The sequence below is a fragment of the Stegastes partitus genome, unplaced genomic scaffold (genome assembly GCF_000690725.1).
Source record: "Stegastes partitus isolate 25-593 unplaced genomic scaffold, Stegastes_partitus-1.0.2 Scaffold111, whole genome shotgun sequence".
Classification (NCBI taxonomy): Eukaryota; Metazoa; Chordata; class Actinopteri; family Pomacentridae; genus Stegastes; species Stegastes partitus.
In genome coordinates this window covers 189,990-212,339 of record NW_007577842.1, presented here as the reverse complement: position 1 = coordinate 212,339, position 22,350 = coordinate 189,990, and the positions used below count along the sequence as shown (strand labels likewise).

General features: G+C 39.9%; 1 protein-coding gene across 1 annotated transcript in view; it reads right to left on the bottom strand.

Annotated features, from left to right (window-relative positions):
* ofcc1 (orofacial cleft 1 candidate 1) overlaps positions 1-21,961 on the bottom strand; it is an 81,008-nt gene extending 59,047 nt beyond the window's left edge. Inside the window, exons 1-11 of the mRNA XM_008277967.1 lie at positions 21,943-21,961; positions 20,730-20,806; positions 16,101-16,171; positions 15,542-15,717; positions 12,831-12,935; positions 12,124-12,207; positions 9,653-9,877; positions 9,202-9,299; positions 7,707-7,793; positions 7,306-7,376; positions 5,920-6,046 (exon numbers count right to left, since the gene is read on the bottom strand). Coding sequence (XP_008276189.1) covers positions 5,920-6,046; positions 7,306-7,376; positions 7,707-7,793; positions 9,202-9,299; positions 9,653-9,877; positions 12,124-12,207; positions 12,831-12,935; positions 15,542-15,717; positions 16,101-16,171; positions 20,730-20,806; positions 21,943-21,961 — 1,140 coding nt within the window. The remainder of the gene's footprint in view (positions 1-5,919; positions 6,047-7,305; positions 7,377-7,706; positions 7,794-9,201; positions 9,300-9,652; positions 9,878-12,123; positions 12,208-12,830; positions 12,936-15,541; positions 15,718-16,100; positions 16,172-20,729; positions 20,807-21,942) is intronic.
* Between the last annotated feature and the right edge of the window lie 389 nt (positions 21,962-22,350).

Sequence of the window (22,350 nt, the reverse complement as noted above, 5' to 3'; positions counted from 1 at the left end):
AACTTTGTGGGGACAGTTTGGAGATGGCCCCTTCCTCTTCCAGCATGACGGTGTACCAGTGCACAAAACAAGGTCCATAAAGACATGGATGAGAGAGTTTGGTGTGGAACAATTTGACTGGCCTGCACAGAGTCCTGACCTCAACCCAATAGAACACCTTTGGGATGAATTAGAGCAGAGACTGAGAGCCAGGCCTTCTCGTCTAACAAATGCACTTCTGGAAGAATGGTCAAAAATTCCCATAAACACACTCCTAAACTTTGTGGACAGCCTTCCCAGAGAGTTGAAGCTGTTATAGCTGCAAAGGATGGACCAATGTATAATATGACACTGGTCCATCCTTTGCAGCTATAACAGCTTCAACTCTCTGGACTGATTAAGAATGGGATGTCACTTAAGTTCGTATGCGAGTCAAGGCAGGTGAGCAAATACTTTTGGCAATATAGTGTATGTAAATAGAGTTATTCCGTTACTTTCCAGTACTTCCACCTATTTCACAGCGCCGTCTCCATAGACAGCAGTTGAAGCTGTTTCATCCACTATCTAGGTAAGGAAAGCAAAAATAATACCTCTAAATATTTTTTTCTGTCTTTATTTGTGGTTTTGAGGATTTTAAAAAATGCTTGTTTCGAGTTTGCAAAAGGACGCATAAAGTGCTTTGAGAATATGCAGAAAAATATTCCCTGGACTGATGAGGAGAAAAGTGAACTTCTTGGGCAGAATTCACCACCTAATCATATCTCCACTACATTATGTTCTAATACAGCTCAACTGCATTCTCAATTATGTTCTAAGGGAATTGTCTTTTCTGCCGGATTATGTTTGTAGCATATTACAAATACATTCCTAATTTTCATATCTTTGCCATGTGTTTAATGTTATACTGTCGCTCCTTGTCGAAGGGTTGTGCTTTACAAAAAAAACATTTTTCCTAAGCCGTGAGGAAGGAGCCAATCGAAACATATTGGTGTCTTTTTTAATATATCTGTAGCCCACTGAAATAAAGTCCTTTTTTTCTTTTCAAATCCATCTTGACTGCCTGGACTTGAGTTTTTTATGCCCTTCCTGCTCTCCCTAACATTATTCCCTTCCATGAGTACTGGTGGTTTGAGGGACACCAGCAGCGGTCTGGTCACTTTTCTCCTAACCAAGTATTTTGGTGCCTAAACTTACCCGAGCTTCTAACATGTAGTTACTTTTGTTAAAGTGTTGTCCAAAGTGTAATATTATCCCAAACCTAATCACATGCTTTTGGTGCCTAAACCTAACCAGAAGGCTTATGAAAACCAAAAGTAAACTTCTAGTGAAAATGAAACTTAAATCTGAGACTAAAGATTCCCTTGGGTCCGGTCAATGTCCTTATCCTCCTCGCCTGCCTCTTTACACAGAATTTGTTGCTCTTTCAAACTGGAAGTCAAACTGGGTTGTAACACCATGCACTGCTCATCAACCTGCTAATACCATCCAGACAGTAAGTCATGGAGGTGACAGCATCATGCCATGGGGGTTGTGCTCAAAGTTGTTGAGGGAAGGATGAATGCAGCTAAATACAAAGAGGTCCTTCAAGAAAACCTCCAAAGTCCACACAACCAGAGATCGGGCTCTTTGAGCACAAGAATGACCCAGAGTAAACAGACAGTGTCGCACACAACTTCCTTTAGGACAAGCGTCTGACTATCTCTAAATGATCCAATTAAGGCCCACACTTAAACCCCCTATGGAAAGACCTAAAGGTGGCAGTTCACAGACACTTCATATCCAGTTTGAAAGAGTGTTGACAAGATGTGTCAGGATAAATGATAAACTTCCTAAATCCAGGTGAGCAAAGGTTCGAAAGACTTATCCCAAGAACACTTCTAACATGCTGAATAACTTCAATCTTTCATAAAATTTCAGATAATTTCTTCAAATGTGTTTTCATTTTTTATTATGGAATATTGTGTCTAAAGAATATGTCTTCAACACAAAGTGAAGTAAAGGAGTCTTAATAGTGAAATCTTAATCCACTGTAAATTTAATGGAAGCACAAAAGAGCTACAGGCTTCCATCTACTGATCGTCATACAACCACTGGGGGCTAAGGCCTGTAGGCCTTGCTCAAGGGCACATCAGGATTCCTTGTTATCGAAGTTAGATTGCCCATTCAGATGGAGGTTTAAAAATGCCAGCTTTCTGGTAGCGAGATTATCCCACTAACCTTCAGGCTACATCAGCCCACTTGTTGTTTATTTGCTTGTTTGCTTTGGTGACATGTGCCTTGTTTTAGGGCTTAGAATGAGTAATAGACTAAGCTGGCTAGACAGTTTAGTTTTTTATGAAACATAATCAGAGAACAATGTAAATACATATTCAGCCTTTTGTCCCCGATGGCATCTATTGAACAGCACGAAATGAAAAGTCAGTCTGGTTTAAACAGTGCCACTTGGTCTCTGTCACCATTTATCTTCTCAAACTTCAAAAGCAAAGTTAGTCCACTGTTTGACTTGCTCAGCTGATCTGTAAGCCCCATGCTCTAATAGAGGTGAGGGTGAAAAATTAAGTGTTGCCATGCAGTCGGATATTTATAGTCCCCAGAAGATGATTCTTGACATTTCTGTGACTCCTCTGCTTTAATCCTACTGCAACACCAAGGGAAATTTTTCAGTTGTGTGGAACATATTTCAGAAATATAGTGAGCATATTACTACTCCACAGAGCATTCCCAATCAATCCTGTCACATTATATTCTATACTGTTCCATCTTGCCCCTTCCAAACCAGGGCCCAGTTGTTTAAAATCAGAATGATCCAGATTTAAACACCCCATGTTTAGCTATCCAGTATCAGGTATTTCATCTTACTTGTTTACTGTTTTTTCTCAAAGCAACATTGAATTAGATTACTCTGATCCAGATACCAACTTTTCAGGATTACAATATCTGGATTACTAGTGCTCCATAAATTAAACTACATATCATAATATAAAATACTAGCTATATAAAGAAGAACAGGTAGAATAGCCACCGTGGGGTCACTTTAAGTGACAGAAAACAGCACAATGAAGCAATATAAACTTCCCCTTCCATTTTCAGTGTCTTGTAAGCAGTCCAACTTGTTGTCTGACACACAACAAATAAATTGAGAAAACCCGTACGATTCACCAGTTCAGATAGTTTTGAACATGTGTTTTCAATCAGAAAATATAACATTTAATAGTTATTAAAATAAAACATGTTCATAGTTTTTCATTTGTGATGAGGTCAGATTTTATAAGCTAAAAAACACATGCATCACCTGATGACATGTACATTTAATAATATACAGTGACAAATTATATATTTTTTAAAATATTGACAGGCATTTTTGGTACTCTACTGACAGGCCTAATTGGTGGCTTAATGTCTACAGTGTCTTCCTTATCACTGTAATAGTTACATTAATTAAATTTTCTACATTATACAAATGTTTATGTTGTGTTTTTTATTTGACCAATTTTAAAGTTTTATTACATTTTGTTCCCTAAATCCACCCTGAATCCAGCTATCTGCTGAGATCAGGATAATCTGGATTTTATCTCAATCCTATTAAAACTTTTCAACAACACATAGTGAAGAATTGGTCCAGACTAACTCACCAACTGGGCCTCTTCTGTCCTATCCTGCACTGTATTGCACTGTCATATCATTTCATGTCCTATAATATGCTATCCTAAGTGTAGGCATTTATCTAAGTTGTATCTTCTAATTTCTATTTATTTTATGTGCTCAAATTTACACCATGTTAACCAGTTCCCGAGGGCAAATTCTGAGTGTCTGGCAATTAAAGCCCTCAGTTCCAATCAATGATATAGTAGCACTTAGGGGCTACTGTGTGTACTTACACACTCACACACATTCACACGCACACTTAAACACTGTATTCCAGTGTTTGTTTTACAGTATACAGTGTTGTCTGTACCTGAGTCTGTTCACCACACATACATTCACCAGGCATGGACTGGCGATGCCCATTGCTCTGGCAGGCTGTGAGGGGGGAAGGTGTGTGCTGAGCCCTGCAGTGATGCCCCTCAATCTCCCCACTGTGAGCATCTTTGCATATCAAAACAAGCAAAACAATTTAGGCAGAAGTGAAATTAGTATAATTGGTGGCAAAGCGGTTTAGCCCACACATCTCACATTTGGGAGGAGGTGATGAAGGCCTCCAAACCCCCACACTGGAAAGAGATGTATGCATGCAGACTAGAAAGGGAGAGGAGGAGGAGAAGAAAGGAGAATAAAGAAGCAAAGAAATAAAAAATAATAACGTCACACCGGTGTCCAATTTGTACTATGTGTGTCTTTAAGAAGTATTGTTATTATCTGGCCCACATGCTTGCACAGGCATCATAAGAGACAGTCAAGACAGCAAGGCGAAGGTAAAACGTGAAGTGAGCCAATTTTCCATATCAGAGGTGGTTTGTTTGCCCCAAGCCTGAGTTGTGCCTAAAGTGCCATAACATTACAGCACTCCTACAGATGAGATCAAAGGCTCCAGTGAGGGATCCTCCGTGGTTTTGCTGGCAAGCGGCCGTCCTTTCGCTGAAAATCTTTTCAGGGCTTTCCGCACATTGACTGATCACACAAAATGCACTCTTAATAGAGACAGGAAATGCCACATACAAAAACTTCCTTTCTTTCTAAGTATGGGCTAATATTCAGAGATTAAGCTTTCTCGTTAATTATTTTCATTTTAATTAGTAAATCTTAATTAACAATGAACATTTACCCTTAAAATTTTTTGGCTTCGGAATGAAGGAGGGGGGTGAAGAAAGGAGAGAATAAATATGACAATCTTTTTGGGACCTCCGGGCAGGATTACTGATGCAGGCTGCCTTAGTTATTAAACACGTTCTAAATTAAATGCCTCCATGAATTTTGCACAGAAATATATTTTCATAGTTTTGCATGCCAAATGTGACATTTTATATTTCAGATTCATCTCGCTGCAGTAATTTTAGGGAAATGTCATATAAACAAAGATTTTGTCATTTACCAAAGGAAATTACTATGCGTGGCAGGTTTGGCCATTGCTTTCTCTCTTTCTCTCTTTCCCTCTCCCTCCTTTGCCCCCTATTCTGCCTGTGCTAGTTGTTTCAAGTCAGCAAGCCATAAAAAATCTTTATCTCAGTGAAACACAGCAATTTGGGAGATAATCGAATGGTGACTGGGGGGCACAAACGCCAGTCTGAGGAATTATACCACAATCTCCCCTGCATTTACAACCTTCCTCAAAGCCAGTTGTCACCCTGGAAGGAAAGCCCCCGACTGAAGATTCATTACATCTTTAAGCCAGCACGGTGGCATGGCAGCCTCATCCCCAGATGCAACACAACAGCACACTCCTCCCACAGCTGGTGATGCTACCGCTAAAGCTGCAGTCCCCTTCTCTCTTTCCCACTTGGTTCTCATTTCTCTCCCTCTGTTCCCCCCTTTTTCATCTCCAAAGACTCCTATTTCCTCCCACTTAGATTCTTCAAACCAAAGACACCATCCACACAGAGCAAGAAAACCAATTCTTTATATATTATATAAATATACTGTGGCTTCATAGTTACCATAATAGGGAAGCCTTTTTACTCAGCGTTGTATAGAACCTGCATGTGCCTCTGTGTAGGCATGTGTGCATACAGTAGGAGTGAATTTGAAAAACTAGAAAATAAGGGATATAAATTTCCCATTCTGTATCAGGTCCCATTCATTACAGGATTTCACATAATTACATCATTTGACTGTTTCTTAACAAACAACACTGCCTTTTTTTTTCCTCCTTTTTTTTGGATTAATTGTAAACACCTCAGGATCTTCTCGTGTGACACCACCCTCTTAGAAATGAAGGGCAGGATCACGTTCAGTTTACATGCCTTACATTCCCCACGAAGGTGCGTTTCTCGGTCCACATCTTACCTGCCACAGGGGCCGTGATGCTGAAGAAGAGGATTGTGGGAGCTCTGTCATCTGGCTGTATTTGGCTATCGCTTCTTCTTGGCCTTCCCCCAGCACTCTGAGTGACAGGCTCTCAGTGTTTCTGCTGCTACGTACACAAACACACACACACGTATATGACACACACGTACACAAGAGGCTAACCCTGTTAACAGCCACCTGCATTTTGGACCCTCTGTTGTTCCACTCTGTAGCCAACAGCAGCTCAATCTAATAACACCACAACAAAACACTTTCCACCGGGTCTCTCTCTCTCTCTCAGTCTTTCCTTCTCCCCCCTCCTCCCTCTCTCTCCCTGCCTTTCTCTGCCTTTCAATCTTATCAGTGGTAATGTAATAAGCGGTTGCTTCGCTCTGTCTCCTCGCCACCTCTCTTAATTCCTCAAAATAAAGCAATATCACAGGGGCCCTGGCCTGCCTGTGACTGGGGATAAGATGCTTGTAAAAGGAAGGATAATTCAGCAAATAAATGCTCCGCATCAAAGGCAGGCACTGGATCTTTCTTTCCTTTCTCCCCTTCTCTCCCTCCTCTCTGTTTGCCTATCAAAAGTATTACATGTGCTTTCATCAGTTCACAACAAGGCACAATGTGCTTCCTAATGCAATTACTCAACCTCCATTAAATCAGAAACAGTGGAAACAAATGAATTACACATTTGTTACAAAAACCACAAGTCAGCTCCACGTCTCCGCTCCTTTTTTAAATTTCTTTTTTTTATATTATTTTCATCGGCGTAGGGAGAGAAAAAGTGAAATAATTTCTCATTCAATTTCAGGCAGATGTAGCCCTAGGTGATGCATAGAAAGTCTCCCATGTCTAATAGCCACCCACCATTGATATCAGAAGGAATTTACAGGGTTCAAGGCTGTCGAGAGGAGGTCATCTTGCTAAACTCCAAACCACATTCATCTGACAGGGCTGGTGTCCGACTACCACCCACCCATAAAACAACCCAACGCAAGACAAGATACTGATGTGTACAGTAGTTTCTTGATTTTATCATGTCAGCCAGCGTGGTAGTCCATAATTACTAAAAACTTAAACATGCTAAGCCGATTGCCTGCAGGGCTCTCGCTACAAGATGTGATGTGTGATCTCTGTCTAAAGTGGATGGACCAAGAACTGATGCACCTCCAAGCCCAATGACATGGACAGATTTCTGTGCCCTGGAGCCACACTACCCACAATGCAATGCCTGCCGACAGGAGAAGCCATGCAGAGGACATATAAATTACATGCCTCCTCGAATGTCAGTGGGAATACAAATGCTTTTCACACAATTAATGATTACAGTCATGTGACATCAATTTTACATACGGAAAGAAATATGAAATGGGCTGGACTCACCAGTGGAGCAGTGTGTTCAGCCTGGGTTGTGGTCTCGCCGCCTCATCGCAGTCTCTTTGTGAATTGGGCTGCTTTGAAATATTAAAGTGGATATGTTAAGAAACATAGTTAATGTGCTATTCATTATTAAATTTATCAGATAAAAGACAGTTTATTTAATTTAAGCCACATCACTGCAAATAAGTTACGGCAGATTTTTTGAAGCTAAGTGCTTAAGAATTATGAATATGTCAGCTAAGTTATGGACAAATACAGTGAGAGAAAATATGATTGGGTCGATGTTCTCCGTTTGTAAAATGGCCCATAAGCCGCACTGTGTTAATACCGTAAGTACGGTTATAGCTATAATTAAAAAGCAGAACATCCCTCTTACAGTGTATATACAGTACACAGGCCTTTACCTTAACATTGCCAGTGAAGAGGGCCATTAGTCTTTTTTTTCTCTTTGCCCACTCACTCCTCTTCAGGGGTCCCTTCTGAGCCGCTTGCTAAAAATATTTGTAAATACACATGCACACTTTCTTTGGATGCAGCTTTATGAAAGAGTGCAGTGCACCATAATGGCAGAATTAAGCACAAGGAGCAACTGTAATGCAATCTGCAGGCAATCGATACTGAGCCAGACCCTAAAGACATGTAGCGTTTGATGAGTATTTCTGCCAGTTTTACATTCAGTCAGCACATTCACACTCCCCATTCAGACACATTGACACTGCTAAGTGACAGCGTCTCGCCCTGTAGAGGCTTTGTATGGCAGAATAGAGAAGGAAGAAAAACGCTATTATTTTTAAAATAGATGTGAAATCTCTGGTGGATAATGTGCTTTCAATGGGAGGTGGGTGTGGAAACAGTAGGAGAGCGCATACATATTATGGTAGAATAAGATAAGGCTGATCCCAGTACTGATACAGTACACAGTAGATGCCAATGATTATCCAGTATGGGAAGATGAGTCAACTGTTGCTGTGCTTTCCAAGTGACAGTGAGACATTGTTAAACATTTTTTTGCCCCCAATTACATATACTCTCTATTCATGTAATGTGGTACTCCCATTCTCTTTTCAAATGAGATTAGTACTAAAAATACAGTGGATAGAAGTTCTGCGTTCTGTTTACACACGCGTTAATGTTTGTGTTTCTCCGCGATCTAGATTTGCAAACACAATGGAAACTCGATGTTCTTGTATCCACTCCCATTTCTCTCCTGACTGTTGGAATACAAACACTTGTTTTGAAAGAGGCCTCAGATCTTAATGCTAGTTCACAAAATCCCTACTCCCCAGTTGGGAAAGAAAAATGTAGTCATGCTCTATTTTTTTCTGAAAAGACCGTAAGATGGGTAAAGAACCAAGGAAATTCAGCTTCTGTCGGAAACAAATATGCATAATAATGCACAACAAAGTTGAAAGGCAGAATAAAACATTCTCCATAAATAAATTAATTGTGTGAGCGTGTCATATATGGCATAGAATATGGAGTTTAAATCCATGCACTAATTTTGAGCTGAGGATGAATGAGTAAGCTAACCTCTGAAATACCTTGAATGCATGTCGTACAATAAGAAATTTCACACGAGTGCATTCAATAGAGATTCAGGCATAAAAATGAGATGCAAAATTTTCATAAAGGTAGAGGATGAGATATAAAAGGTTTGGAAAAACAGAGAAAGGAAGCAAACATGGCAAGAAAGAGAAAGAAAATTAGTAAGCCGAGTAAGTCACACATAGAGAATACAAACAGGCATGTGAACAGACAAAAAAACAGACACACGTATGTGCACACATGCACACACTCCATGTCCATTATCCCAGCCACTGATACACAGCATAATGGACATGGCTGATGTGCTGGTGAATATGGGATGATGACACAGATATTCCTCTTTGTAGCCCTGACCTGCTGCAGTGAAAGGCTGCCAAGCGTGATCATGTCAGGCCGCACACGCTCCCTCAGCTGCTGGGCGTAGTGGGGGATCACCTCCTCAGCTGTCTTCACTGCAAGAAATAATACTCTGGCGTCAAAAATCTTACAATATTGAAAAAAAAAATATATATTGTTCCTGCAGCATTATTCTTTTAATATTATGTCATGTATATTGGGTCCATCCGCTAATAGAATCTGTGGCATTAAAATATTGTCTCAACATGATTTCTCTGTAGCTTTAACACTGATTTAATAGTTTTATCCACCAAGAAAATACATTTTCTACTACCAATCATACATTTTGTTCTATTATATTGCATGTGTAACAGAGTATAGTGTCATTTTGTTACAATAACAATATACTAGCATATTGGCTGTCTTCATAAGAAATCAAATGTCAAAACAAGTGAAAGAATAGCATTACTTTTTACAGCGCTTTCTCTGCCCATTACCATCCTCCCTGCTTCGAGTCCAGCCTCTCCTCCCTGCCCAGCACTCCCCTCAGCCTGGGTTTTGGCAATGGTACGGGCCTGGGAGGGCCTGGAGCCCGAGGCATCACCACCACTGTGGAGCAGCAGTCGCCGCTGAAGCACCAGATCACCCGCCTTCACCTCCAACACCTCCTCATCCCTGGAGGCTTGCAGCGTACCTGCAGAGATACGCATCAGTGGGCATGCACAGATACACACACACGCACAGCCAAACACACACACACACAGAAATGAATCTGCACTCATAAACATCCGCACATGCATTCACATACTGATGGATGAGCATACTTAACACATCCAGAAACAGACACATACTGACAGAGATGTGTGTGTTTATGCAGACATTATGAAAGTGGACAGTGATGTACGGAAAGTGCTGCGCACACAAAAGCACAGTATCATATTTACACACACACACACACACACACACACACACACACACACTCACACACACACACTTGACCAGAGAATATTCTAAACTGAGACTTTCTGTAAGGACCGCATTAGGAAGGATCAGGGTTGTTTATTTGGGAAAAATCTGTGTTGTTTTTGTTGTTTTTTTTTTTAACTGGAAACGTCTCTTACCAATAACTGTCTCAAAATTACACAAAATCCACCCCGTAATTTTATAATGACATAAATATTTTTTCAGCAAATGTAGCTTAAGGGTGAATGTTCGATATTCTGAATATTTTTTCACCATATATATGCTGCCAAACAGAATACACATTTCTAAAGTGTTTCTATGGAAGCAATTGACAGAACATATAACATATTTATGCATGTTGCTCTACTACAAACACATTACAGACATGCCCACACACACAGTATGTGAAGTTGTTTCAAGTTAGTAACCTAGAATTCATTACTGAATGCAGAAAAGCACCATCTACAGTAGCTAACATGCTCTCCGTGTGTCTTTTCAGTTCCACTGTACTGCCATTGGTTGAAAGCATGAGGTTTTCTTTGAGAATCTGCGTATTCAACGTGTGCAGTCCAATATGATGTAAAAGCCAAAGCTGTTATCACTGCCTAATGCTTTTCATATAGAGGCTGATATCAATGCCTAAAGCCTTACAGAAAACTAGAATGAATAGAATGCCAGTTTAGTGGTCTTTCATCTGCACGCCAAAGCAAAGGAATTTATCAAGATAAAAAGGAATAACTGAAGATCTTATACAGACAGACAGGGATTTTCCAGGAATTTTTTTTTCTGAAAAAATAAAACACATCTACAGCACTGGCCACTGTCCATTTCATTAATACCTTGTCTTATTCATGCTTTCTCTTGTGAAATGTGTATAGTGCTTTGTGGCAGGCTGTAAAAGCAAAAACAAAACCCTGAGAAGCAGTCACAAAATGTCAGGATCAGTGGTGATATACTCCGAGCCGGTTCTACAGCTGCAGAGACGACTTGCAGCCTACACCGGTGGGAGGCATCTATACAACTGCATAAGGTGATTGTCTTGAAGTCTATTGTAGCTCAGTGAAGTGCTAACTGGCAGTCGCCACTGTTGGACTCCAAGTACAAGCGCTCTCTCTTTTCCTGTCTCTGCTTCCTTCCTTCTCTGTCTCTCAGCCTATTGCATGGAGCAACTGTTAATCCAAGATCCTCTTTACTTTCTCTGTGGGATTTCATGAACATTCCAAGACAATGGAAGGGGCTGCTAATCTCAGTGGTACAGCTAAATCCAGAACAATGGCAAATAATACGAGCCAGCTAAATTCTACCACGTTGAAGCGGGCCTAAACCCATCACTTGTGCGCTGGAATTACAGGGAAGATGTGCGTCATGTCAACAGGATCTGGTACGACTGTCTTCACCCAGAACAATGCTAAGCTTAAAGCATCTCAATGTTGCTTGGATGGCTACATATTTAAATGAAACTGAGCTAATGAGAAAAGACACGCCTACTGTGAGACAATGGCTGTGCTTGGAAAGCACTGACTACTAGTGAGGGTCCATTTCGAGTTTATTCTTTGTTCTATTGCATTGCTGCATTCAGTGTTAGTGGAAAATGTAGCATCTTATTTTTGTCTGGCTTGTTTGTGATATCACTGAGCTTTACTGAATCTAAAGACTGTGGTACTCAGTGGAAATTTTTGTATTTCCTTTGGCTTTCTAAATTTAAACAAAGTTTCTATAGATAGATCACTATGCAAATTAAAACACACATATTCTAAAGTGTATAAACTTAATGTGTGCTACTAAACTTTCACAACATTAACCAGCAGCTACAGAATGACCTGGACAGGGAAGTAGCATCAGGACTTGTCAATTGAATAGTGATCCCAATGGACTAAATTTCTAATTTAACTGATGCAATGTAAGAAACTGACTAAATCTAAAGTTGTCAAATTTGTGTATGTGCTTACAAGAGTACAGTAATGTGGAGATACATACCTGGTATGTCTATGAAGGTATCATCCTCATCCAGCAGTGCAGCCATCCTTTCATACAGTCTGTTTTCATCAGAATTCAATATTGCTATAAATCAAAACAATTATAAATTGGATACACTGTTAAAAATGACATGCATTTGTGTGCCTCAGAATTACTTTCTACTTATCAGACAAGTCAATCTAAACAACATCTTAACATGCAAACCAGCGATATTAGCCTTGGCTGGAAAAGGGTGAAAATCAAGTGTATGTAGAGGGGTAATGAAATAGGAGCATTAACGTGCCTGTTAGCCGGCCTGTCATCATGTGATGAGATTTGATTTGGTGAATCCTTTGATATTACACGGCAGTAATATCCAAAAGATACAGGTGAAATAGCTTCTCCATTAATAGCCAGGTTTCATTATAACATGCATATTACTTGGCTCCCAAGAGCTCGCTTTTAATAGGCCTACTTTAGGAGGGGGCTGCAAACTATTGATATGGCTATTTGACAAGGGAGAGAAAACGCCACGGTGGAATGAAAACTGACCAATGATACGTGACCTTCATCAATGACAACGAGTTGGGTAGCCAATCTAGTGATGCCATCACTTGGTGTATTTACATAGACTGTCCTGCCATCACAAATGGCGGCCTGCTACCAGTGATCTCTCTCACCCCTCTTTAATGAACCGAGGAGAACCATTATGACAGAGAATGGCATACTTAATTCCAGCTCATCTTCAGCGCTGACCCCAGCCATCCCGCAATGCCTTGGGTCTGTCTGCTCTGCCGACGTCGGGTCAAAGTAATTTTGGGCGCGCTCATTTCCTGTGGAAAGTGCGAGGGGAGAGTGAATGAGAGGAAGAGGGGCTGAGAGTTGATAGTGGGGGTGGGGGGTAGGGGGTTAGTGGAAGGGAGAGGGGAGTTGTACAGGTTCAGGTTAGTGGTTATTAGAAGCACATGAAGCAAAATGTTAATTTTGAAACCCACACAGTCGAAGGGCAGTGGCAGCGGCTGCTACCAGATAAGGCAGAGCCAAGATGAGACATGAGTTCAGAGGCAGAGAGGGAGAACTGGGAAAGAGACTGCTGGGCTTCTCAGTGCACCTCACCACGGCCCGCGGTGCTCTGGGGCCTAATTAGCATGCTGCAAAAGGTCACGGCAGGCAATCTCTTAAATACGACTGCCATATGTTTGCCGTGTTCAAAAGGAACTAATGAGAAAGTCTACAAGCCCAAAAGTACCTGGAATTTCAAAGACAATACCTTCTAAATACTCTGAGGTCAGCGGCCTAAAGGACCAGGCAAGTTTGGAGGAGCAGATCCAAAGGAAAATAACCTGAGCCCATGTCTCATTGACTTCTTATTAGCAATCACTGACCTATGGGTATCAAGTCTGCTCCACAGAGTTTATGGGAATCGAATGGCTCCGGGGCTCTTTCTATTAAGGGTACACCCCACCAAGCAGCTTTCTTAACCCCAAATCATTCTCATTACAAGCCTTGAATATTTCACTCCAATCTAAATTGCTTTACTTGTATTTCTCAGGTTGTGGGGCAAAAAAATGCATGGTGCATTAAATCTTGTTATATATTCCACACAAGGACTGCCTTTATAGACGTCTGAGGGTATCGACACTTGGATGCATAAAAATGTGAGTAAGTGTGTTTGCATAGGACTACCACTGGCCCACTAGGCTACTACCCAAAAAGTTCACAGGGATTCTTCCGTGTTCGTGTGAAATATCTGCATGAGGTTTTCACACTCTGTCCATACTCTAAGTCAAACACTCAGACTGAAATACTTATTAAACGGGGAGCAGCCGTATGACTCTTCAATGGCGCCATAAATTGACTGTGAAATTCACATGTTAAATCCCTCTACATTGTTAACAGAGAGTTTGAACAATTTCTCCGCAAATAGCTCTGAGGTTATGAAACCCTTTTTTCAAATACAAATTTGCATAATGGTAGTAGCTTCGTGAATCGCCTTTTGAATCATAGCTGTGATTTACCTAAATAGTCTGGCTGCCCTCCAATTCATCTCTCTAATGAAAATTTCAATTATCTGTTCTTACATGCACAATATCAGTAACTAGCACTTCTTGGCTGCCAGAGATACTGTTAACAGAGACTGAGAGATAATGAAAGATTCTGGCAAAGGCCAAAGTGTCACAAACATGGAACAATCTGCTTTTGGATCCTCCAATGAAGGCACGCAAGTCATAGAGCTGGTATGCGTAATCACACTCACTGAACATCAAAGATGCTTAATGATTTACAGCTTCTTTGTGTAATGCTTGTGTGTGCTATGCTAATTATATACATATATTTATATTATATACATGTATTTACATATATATACACACATACAGACATAACAATAACGTGCCATGTAACAATGGGCATTACCAGTAATTCAAAATGCCCCCAAAATATATGAACAGAATTGTACTTAATGCAGTTCACTGTTCACTTTCCACAATGTAAACACAACCAGAAAACGGTTAACTTATTGACAGTCTATATAAAGCAGTAAGCAATGTAATTTCTTCTCAGTAAACATAACAACAACGGATCCCCTCGTCCAGTTCCAATGTTACTTACGGGTAGTCAAAACATCTCCCCAGTCTTTCATCTGGGACATGATCAAAAGAAAGAGAGACTGCAGAGAAATTTGTAATCTGACATTACTCATATATCTTCAAACTAGACACTTTGTGTCTTTAATTCACACCAAAATACACATGACATGAGGGTGAAAGACAAAGAGAAAGATGAATGCTCTTTCACTTTAAATTAATTATTTTTCTCACAAGTGTAATTCTACCTCTTGTGCATTAAAAAAAAAAATCATGACAATATTGATAATAATTACTAGCCATACACAGCAAAAGCAAAATAAACCACATTAAATCAAGAATCTAACATGTGACTCATCCCTGAGAAAACTGGCACGCTCACAACCTCGAACGCATCCTAATTTACCATCCCATTCCTCAAGAGTTCTCCCTGACATACTGAATTATAAGGGGGCATATTTGTATGCCTGATTGGCCTTAAGCCGTGTTTCGGGGGCGTTGTGAGTACACCACACAGACAGCGGATCGGCTTGGTAGCGTAGTAGCGTATGTAAATGCACTCTCCCATGACTCCAGCCCACCACAAGGCATGTAGCCGAGAGTGGGAGTCAAGGCTGATTGTGTCGAGGGTACTTCTAGATAGAGATAGAACACCCACTACTGTAGCGTTCTCCAGCGGAGGAAGAAGTTATACGAGGGTTGCTTGTTAGGACAAGCTTGCTTTGGAATGCAGGGACCAAGGGCCCCCCAAATGGAGAGAGAGAGAGAGAAGGAAAGAGGGAGTGAGAGAAAGGTTAGATCAGGAACACATCTACTGTCAACAAATTTGAGGCTAATGAAGAATGAAGCTTCACCTCTTTCTTTGGCAGGGGCTTGCAGCTCCATTTTTTTTTGGTGAGCTGCAAGGGTGCTATCTGGCCTGTCACCTCGAATTTCTCTCCCCAGCCAAACCGAAGGAATGGAAAGCTCGGTGCTTCTTCCTTCATCGAAGGCTGGGTTTTCTATGCCCACCACAGTAGCTCTCTCTTCTCTCCCTGACAAAATAAGCAGAAACATAAATGAAAAGACACAGCGACATGAAGAACCAACACAAAACAGTTAGGTCAAAGTGATTCATTAAAAAAAACAAAAAAAAAACAAAGCATATTTTTGAACAACAAAATTCTATTGGTGATTTCTCTGCCCCAAAATGTTTAAGCGCATCCTCCTCGAATGATACTAAAACACAATTAGGTTAAAATTAAATCAGAATCTTGCAGGAGGAGGAGAAAAAAAGAGAAGAAGAAGAAATGATTAAAATAATTACAAATTGCGCCCTGACAAGCAAGAGCAAAATTTAGCCCAAAGCCATTTGTCTGTAATTAGTTAATTAATCCTTACACAAATTATGAGCAATAACTCATCAAGCAGGACTCACCCATCAGAAATTCAGCCGACTTGGATTTCTTCTGCTTAGGTTGCTGCAGAGCCTTCTGCTGTAACTTCTGGAGGGAAATTGTTAAATGAATAAATTAGCTGCAGAATGAAGATCATCATTTATGATCCGCAACTAACGCAGTATTTTAAATATGGGACGACACTGAAATGTCATTTAATTTACATCGCCGCTAAAGAGGTCAAGCACTAATTGAACAACAGGAGTGGAAAAGAATTTAATCATAAATAGATAAGAAAAGTTGACATGAATGTGTAATGAAGGTCACATTAAAATACTTCCTCCTTGTTTCTAAAATGAATGGGCAACAACACTCTCTCCTGGAAAATTATGTATTTTTGCACAAGCTGCAGGAGAGTACACAGACGCGGTGTGCAAATGAGTATGGAAATCCCAGCACACTTCTCATTACTTCCATTCACATGAGCTCAACCTAAAAAGTCTCGAAGGAGAGAGAAAAATTGTATTTAATAACACCACGCCAGGTCCCTTGTATTTAGTAAAGCCTGGAGACTTTTCATACACGATTTAAGCGCAAAGACGTTAAAAATACAAATATATTGCAGTGCAGCACATCTAGAATATATCTATCTATAAACATACATGTGTGTGTATGTATCTATAAGCATGCAAAGTCAACACTATTTTGACTGGGCTTGTAGGTGGTCTTTACTTGCATGAAATGGAAAGAAAAAGAAAAAGGAATGTAAAGAAGCAACTATGGGTTTTCTTTGAAATCAAGACTATGTGGAACAAACTCTGCACTCCCACATTTCTCTCATTTCTGTGGACAAGCAAGAACAATAAGAAAGCTGAGGTAAAAGGCATAAGTAGTTGTTTTTGTTATTGATATGTTTACATAAGAATGCACCATATAAAAGAGCTTCGTTGCTCAAAGCGTATGGAGCTTTTTAAGCATCATTTTATGCAGATTTCGGTGATGAACTGTGCTCATGCCCATGAACAGCATGTATTTGTATACAATATTTAATTTCAAAGGCAAAAATCAAGGGGGCAGAATGGGTGGGGGGGCTTATTTCAACTCTAAATGACAGAGCAATTAAAATAGCGGAGGACTACTTCCAGACCAATCTGGTAAGAGGAGTTTTTGTAAATCTGTTTTTACATTCAACAAGCCCTACAGCAAGACATTCATTTATACCACTGAGATTAATGCTTATCTAATTGTAACTTATTTAAAAACCATTTTCTTTTCGACTGGGTACCAATCATTTTCTCTGAGTTGTACATACTGTGTAGTACCAAAGATGAGAGACAAATTTGGCATTGGTGGTGATTGTCTCCCTGTGTTTTTCTTATGCCCTTCCTTTTTCTTTTTTAGCTTCATTAAACACTTTCCACAACTTTCTACAAAACTGCAATATTGTTTGGGTGCATGTGTAGATTATGAAACTCTCTGTAACAATTATGAGAAGATTAATCTGACAATTTTGCTAATAAAAAAAAAAAAACGTCATTTGCTTTGTATTACACTAGGACACTTAAACAATATTGTCTTGTAAACTAAAGCAGTCGTTTAAATAAGCTACATGGCATTTACATTCATTATATGTTATTAAAATTTAGAGCGTTATTGAAAGCTAACAGCCTATTCTGCAAATCCTAATGACTAAATTTGTAATAATATCCCTCTGCTGTAAATTATATTTTTACTTGATAGTATAACAATGTTGTTCAGTCATTTAGCAATGCATAATGTGGAAATAAATATTTTTGCTTCATTAAGTTAGAACAATGCAGAAGGACAACGTATTTTTGTTTCCCAAATCAGTGTCGCTGCCTTTAGAATTACAGGCACTTTGGACAGATGTAGGAACATCAAAGGAGAAATCCCATTAAGTTTTATCTTAGGCTAAACAAATTCATTTTGTTTATCTCACTAATTGCTCTACAGAATTATCGAGACCTATTATCTAGTCATAATGTATAGCTGTCTTTAATGCATGCACATAATACAGACACTGCAGTGTAACATGAGTAATAACAGTTTAAGCATCTTACATGGGACTCTGTTTCTTTAAAAGTTCTGTAATGTTTTTTTTGTTTTTCTTTTCGTTTTGACCCTTGTGCAATTTTGAAATCTGTCAGTTTTGCATTCGTCTCTGAAAGTGTCGGTGTTTCTCACTATGCAAAGTGAATTAGCTCCATATCCTGCAAATGTCAATAAGTACCCTGATTGCTATGAATGCATTTTTCCAAGTATAAATAGCCCTAGCAAACACACAAGGAAAAGAAGACAGGAGTTACAGTACACACACCGCAGGCTTACAGCTTTGGGTCATTGTCACTAAGAATCTAATTCACACACACTGCCATGTGAGCCTCTCTGCCTAGAGAGCTAAGAAAAATGCTTGGTTCTAAACACGTTCCCGAGACCCCACTGACATTGACAGCATCCTCAATCCACACAAGGACTGTTGTTTAATGCGCCATAACTGGATGGAACATGCAGATGTTGCACTTCTAAAACGATAACAACAATTTAATCTTGAGGAAAAAAAGTGTCATAGAGGTTCATGAAACAAACTGGATGTTTAGAGGCAGAAATGACTGTTTGGTACACTGTGTGACAGCAGCAGTGTAAAGCTGCCCAGTGCAGGCTACATTTTCTTTTAATTTTCTCATAACGTTGCACATAAATATGCTAAATTTATGGTCCTGCACCGAAGTCACGTGCCAAGAATTTTGGATCTATTACAACAGACATACATAAAGCAGGACAATGCAATAGCCTCTGACTTCATTCTCATGTCATCTGAAGGCATCTCCACATGCCCCCTTAAATCCACCCACTCCTCCTCATTTCACTGTGAAGCACACAAAATGCTTACTCTGCAGTCAACATGGGAAAAAAATCATTTAGAACTGGTGACAAAAAAATACATGACTTTTTCTTTTTCCCTTTCTTTCATTTTAAATGTGATTGTTGTCAAAAGGAATTGAGCACAACAATGCCTTGTTCAGTTCTTGTTGCATTCAAAGGCATAGCTAGAAGGGCTTGGGGAAGACCGCTCGCTGCTAGGGGCTGGTGGGCACAGACCAGCTAGAAAGTGAATTTTGCATACTGTACGGATCATCGCCCAGTTCAGCCCAGTCACATTGAATCTGCCATCAACCAATTGTGCTTCATGAAACCGTCAACCCTCATTTACGTCTGCCTGTTTTCTTCCCCACACAGCTGTAAACAAGGCCCCAGCTTTAAGCTGTCTTCCTCTGTCCCTGTGTGCGCTGCTTGCCAGGGGAGAGTAGACAGCAAATCCTCGTCTTCACTGAGCTACTTCCAGACAAGCACCCTGTGCACTATAGGCATGGGAGTCATGGACAGGAGTGTTTCTGGAAATGACAAGAGTTTTTAAAGCTTTACAAAGATGTGTGCATGTGGTCTGTTTCTTCCTTGAGTTCTGACCTGCACTTAAAAATTCCAGGATTGTGTTTGTTTTCAGGTTATTCTGTTTTCTACGGTCTTTAGTGCCATTTGAATGTGAGGGAATGATCCACATATTGGCAAGCAAATAAAATAACCTGACATTAATATAAATATATGTGTGTATATATACATCGTAATGGGGTGCAATAAAATGATACACAGGTGTGAGAAAGATGACTCTGAATGCCTTGCCAAATCAATAAAGGCATGAAAGTTGAGCTTTTTTATGTTTAGGAAGTCTCTTTGTATCTATCAACATAATGAAAATGGCTATCAGTAAAATGTCATAAGAATAATGAAAAAATCTACAAAGCATCTTTATTTAAATCACTAAAGATAACATTAGCATTTTGTTTTAAAGGCATGCAAAGCCGCCCCTAAAATGTGAAACCATCTTAATTTATAGAGCAGCCTTATACGTGCACGGTAATTGTGACCCACCAAACAGTTTCTTCTAAACAACAACCGCGTCAGTTAGTGTAGACAGAAAACATAATTAGTATTCAAGCTTAATTAATCTACGCTGGCCCCCTTTAAGTGAATTAGTCAATTATTTATGCATGTGTGCTCCTTTGATGCTAACAGATTATGTATGTTACTGGAAAAAAACCTTGAAAAATGACTTTGAAAACTTTCCACCATAAAATGTCACTACAAGCGTTTGCACTGACTTCGAAATGTCAGTGAAGGCAATGAATGCTAAATGATTATAAAAACACAAAGTGTCGAGTATCTGCAAATTCTTATTTTTGCCAAATCACCATGGCAAATGTGTTAATGCCAGTTAGCAAGACATTGCAATTCACTGTCCAAAATCCAAGGCAGGAGACAAAATAAATCAGCCAAATATGTACTTTTTGTGTGCCCTAATCCATGGAATGGAAATCTAACACAGGTCGGATCAAGGTCTTTCCGAGGATCATGGGAACTCCTTGGGATTTTCAAGAGCCTTTTTGTTTTTACCCTTGAGAACCAGGCACTGGCCTCTGCACCCCCTCAATCCCCCATTGAGAACCCAGAGGCAGCGCAGAGGAATGCTAAATGTCAATGGTCAGGCTGCACCAGCACCTTCAGAGAGAGAGGGAGATGGAGGTACAAGGCCTGACCTCCTTGTGCTCAGCTACACTGTTATGAGGGCCAGAAGTGAAACTGTACTCACACTGCCAAAGGTGTCCATCTCCACAAACTGCAAAAGATCATCACTGGTTGACCCTGATCTCTGAACAATGGCAGGGCCTGCAAAACAGAATGTGTGAAAAAAAACTGTGAGAAATGTGTCAAAACAAATAAGATAAGTCGTGGCTCCCTAGAATCCGAGCTGCACATGAGCACAATCTGCTACTGACCTGTCCTAAAACTTTACATTCGCCTTTTAATTCAAAGTTTGCTGATATGATTAGAGCTGAAAATTGCTTTTAATAGCTTATTGTGAAGGCCAAAATCCCTCATTCCAGGCAGCGTTACAGTATCTCTCTCCTGCTTATGTGTTTAAAGCTGTTATCTCTGCAATGCATCTCAGAGAATACAGGACAATAAACACCATTTATTATCACAGATAACAAATTATTTGCCCTGATTATTCAAATAGTTTATTCATTTACATCTGATACAATATCATTTGGTATTTTTATCGTCTTTTCCTATGGTAATTCACATGGCTTGCACAAGTTTCTGCTGAAATAGCAAAACAAACCCCAGGCAAAATGTGAAAGATTATCCCATACCATGCGAGCTAGGATGAAATGCTATACTTTTTCACACTGAACACTGCTCCACTGGGTGTGATTGAAAAACATGTAAAGCTATTGAATCTGTGGTTTGTATATGTGAGGGAAAATGAGTGTTGTAACAAGTGGGCCAGTGTTTTTGTAATTGTTTCAAATTACACTCGACGTAATAACTCAGTGAAAGCAGAGCCAGTGTGCGGTCCGTACACATTAACTAGGCAAAGACCACAGGATATCCAGGCACCTTATCACGGCCCACAAAAAAACTTGATTGTGTAAACAACTGTGGAGAGTAAAACTCTTTAGCTATATTTCCAGCTGTGTCTATTTGTGTCCAATGGCGCTTATCACCAGAAGAAGGATAATACTTTTAGATAAAGAGGTACTTTGTAGCATTTCCTTTACATGTGTATTTTATTGAATTAAAGACACCCTAACATTCCTGTTTTTAATTTGCGCAACTATATTTCTGGGTTACTAAAAGAAATGTGTGTGCATGTGTGTTTTACACAGGCTGTAAAATTGCGATGCTGTGAGAAAAATAAGTCCATTAGTTGTTAAAACTGCACGCCTCCTGCCAAACACTGACTCCTTAACCAATGAAATTGCCAACACTTTTGTAAACCACATAAATGACTGACTCACTTTTCTGCTTGACGTTCATGTTTTGTGTCAAAAGCCACATGCGAATATTTTACACTACTATGCAAAGCAAGCCTCCAAAGTCCTACAGAATGCAATGTACATGCTCGACTTGAGTCACTATCAATCCAAAGAGACATGAGTTCACTGCTGCGTTTGATTATCTTATGTGCTTACTGAACAATGCACCCATGCAAACATGCGCAGTCGACACCAGCCAGCGTGTAGCTAAATTAGGGTTTCCAGCAAATATATTTGTTTTTGACCTGCACAGCACAAAACTGTTTCCCCCATTTAATCAAAGCAGTATGCCTGGAATAAGCAGCTCTGGTCAGAGTTTAAAAAGACAACACTGCTGTCAATTGAATTCCAGAGCTGAAATATTTAAGCTTTTTAAAGATTCTTCTTCGT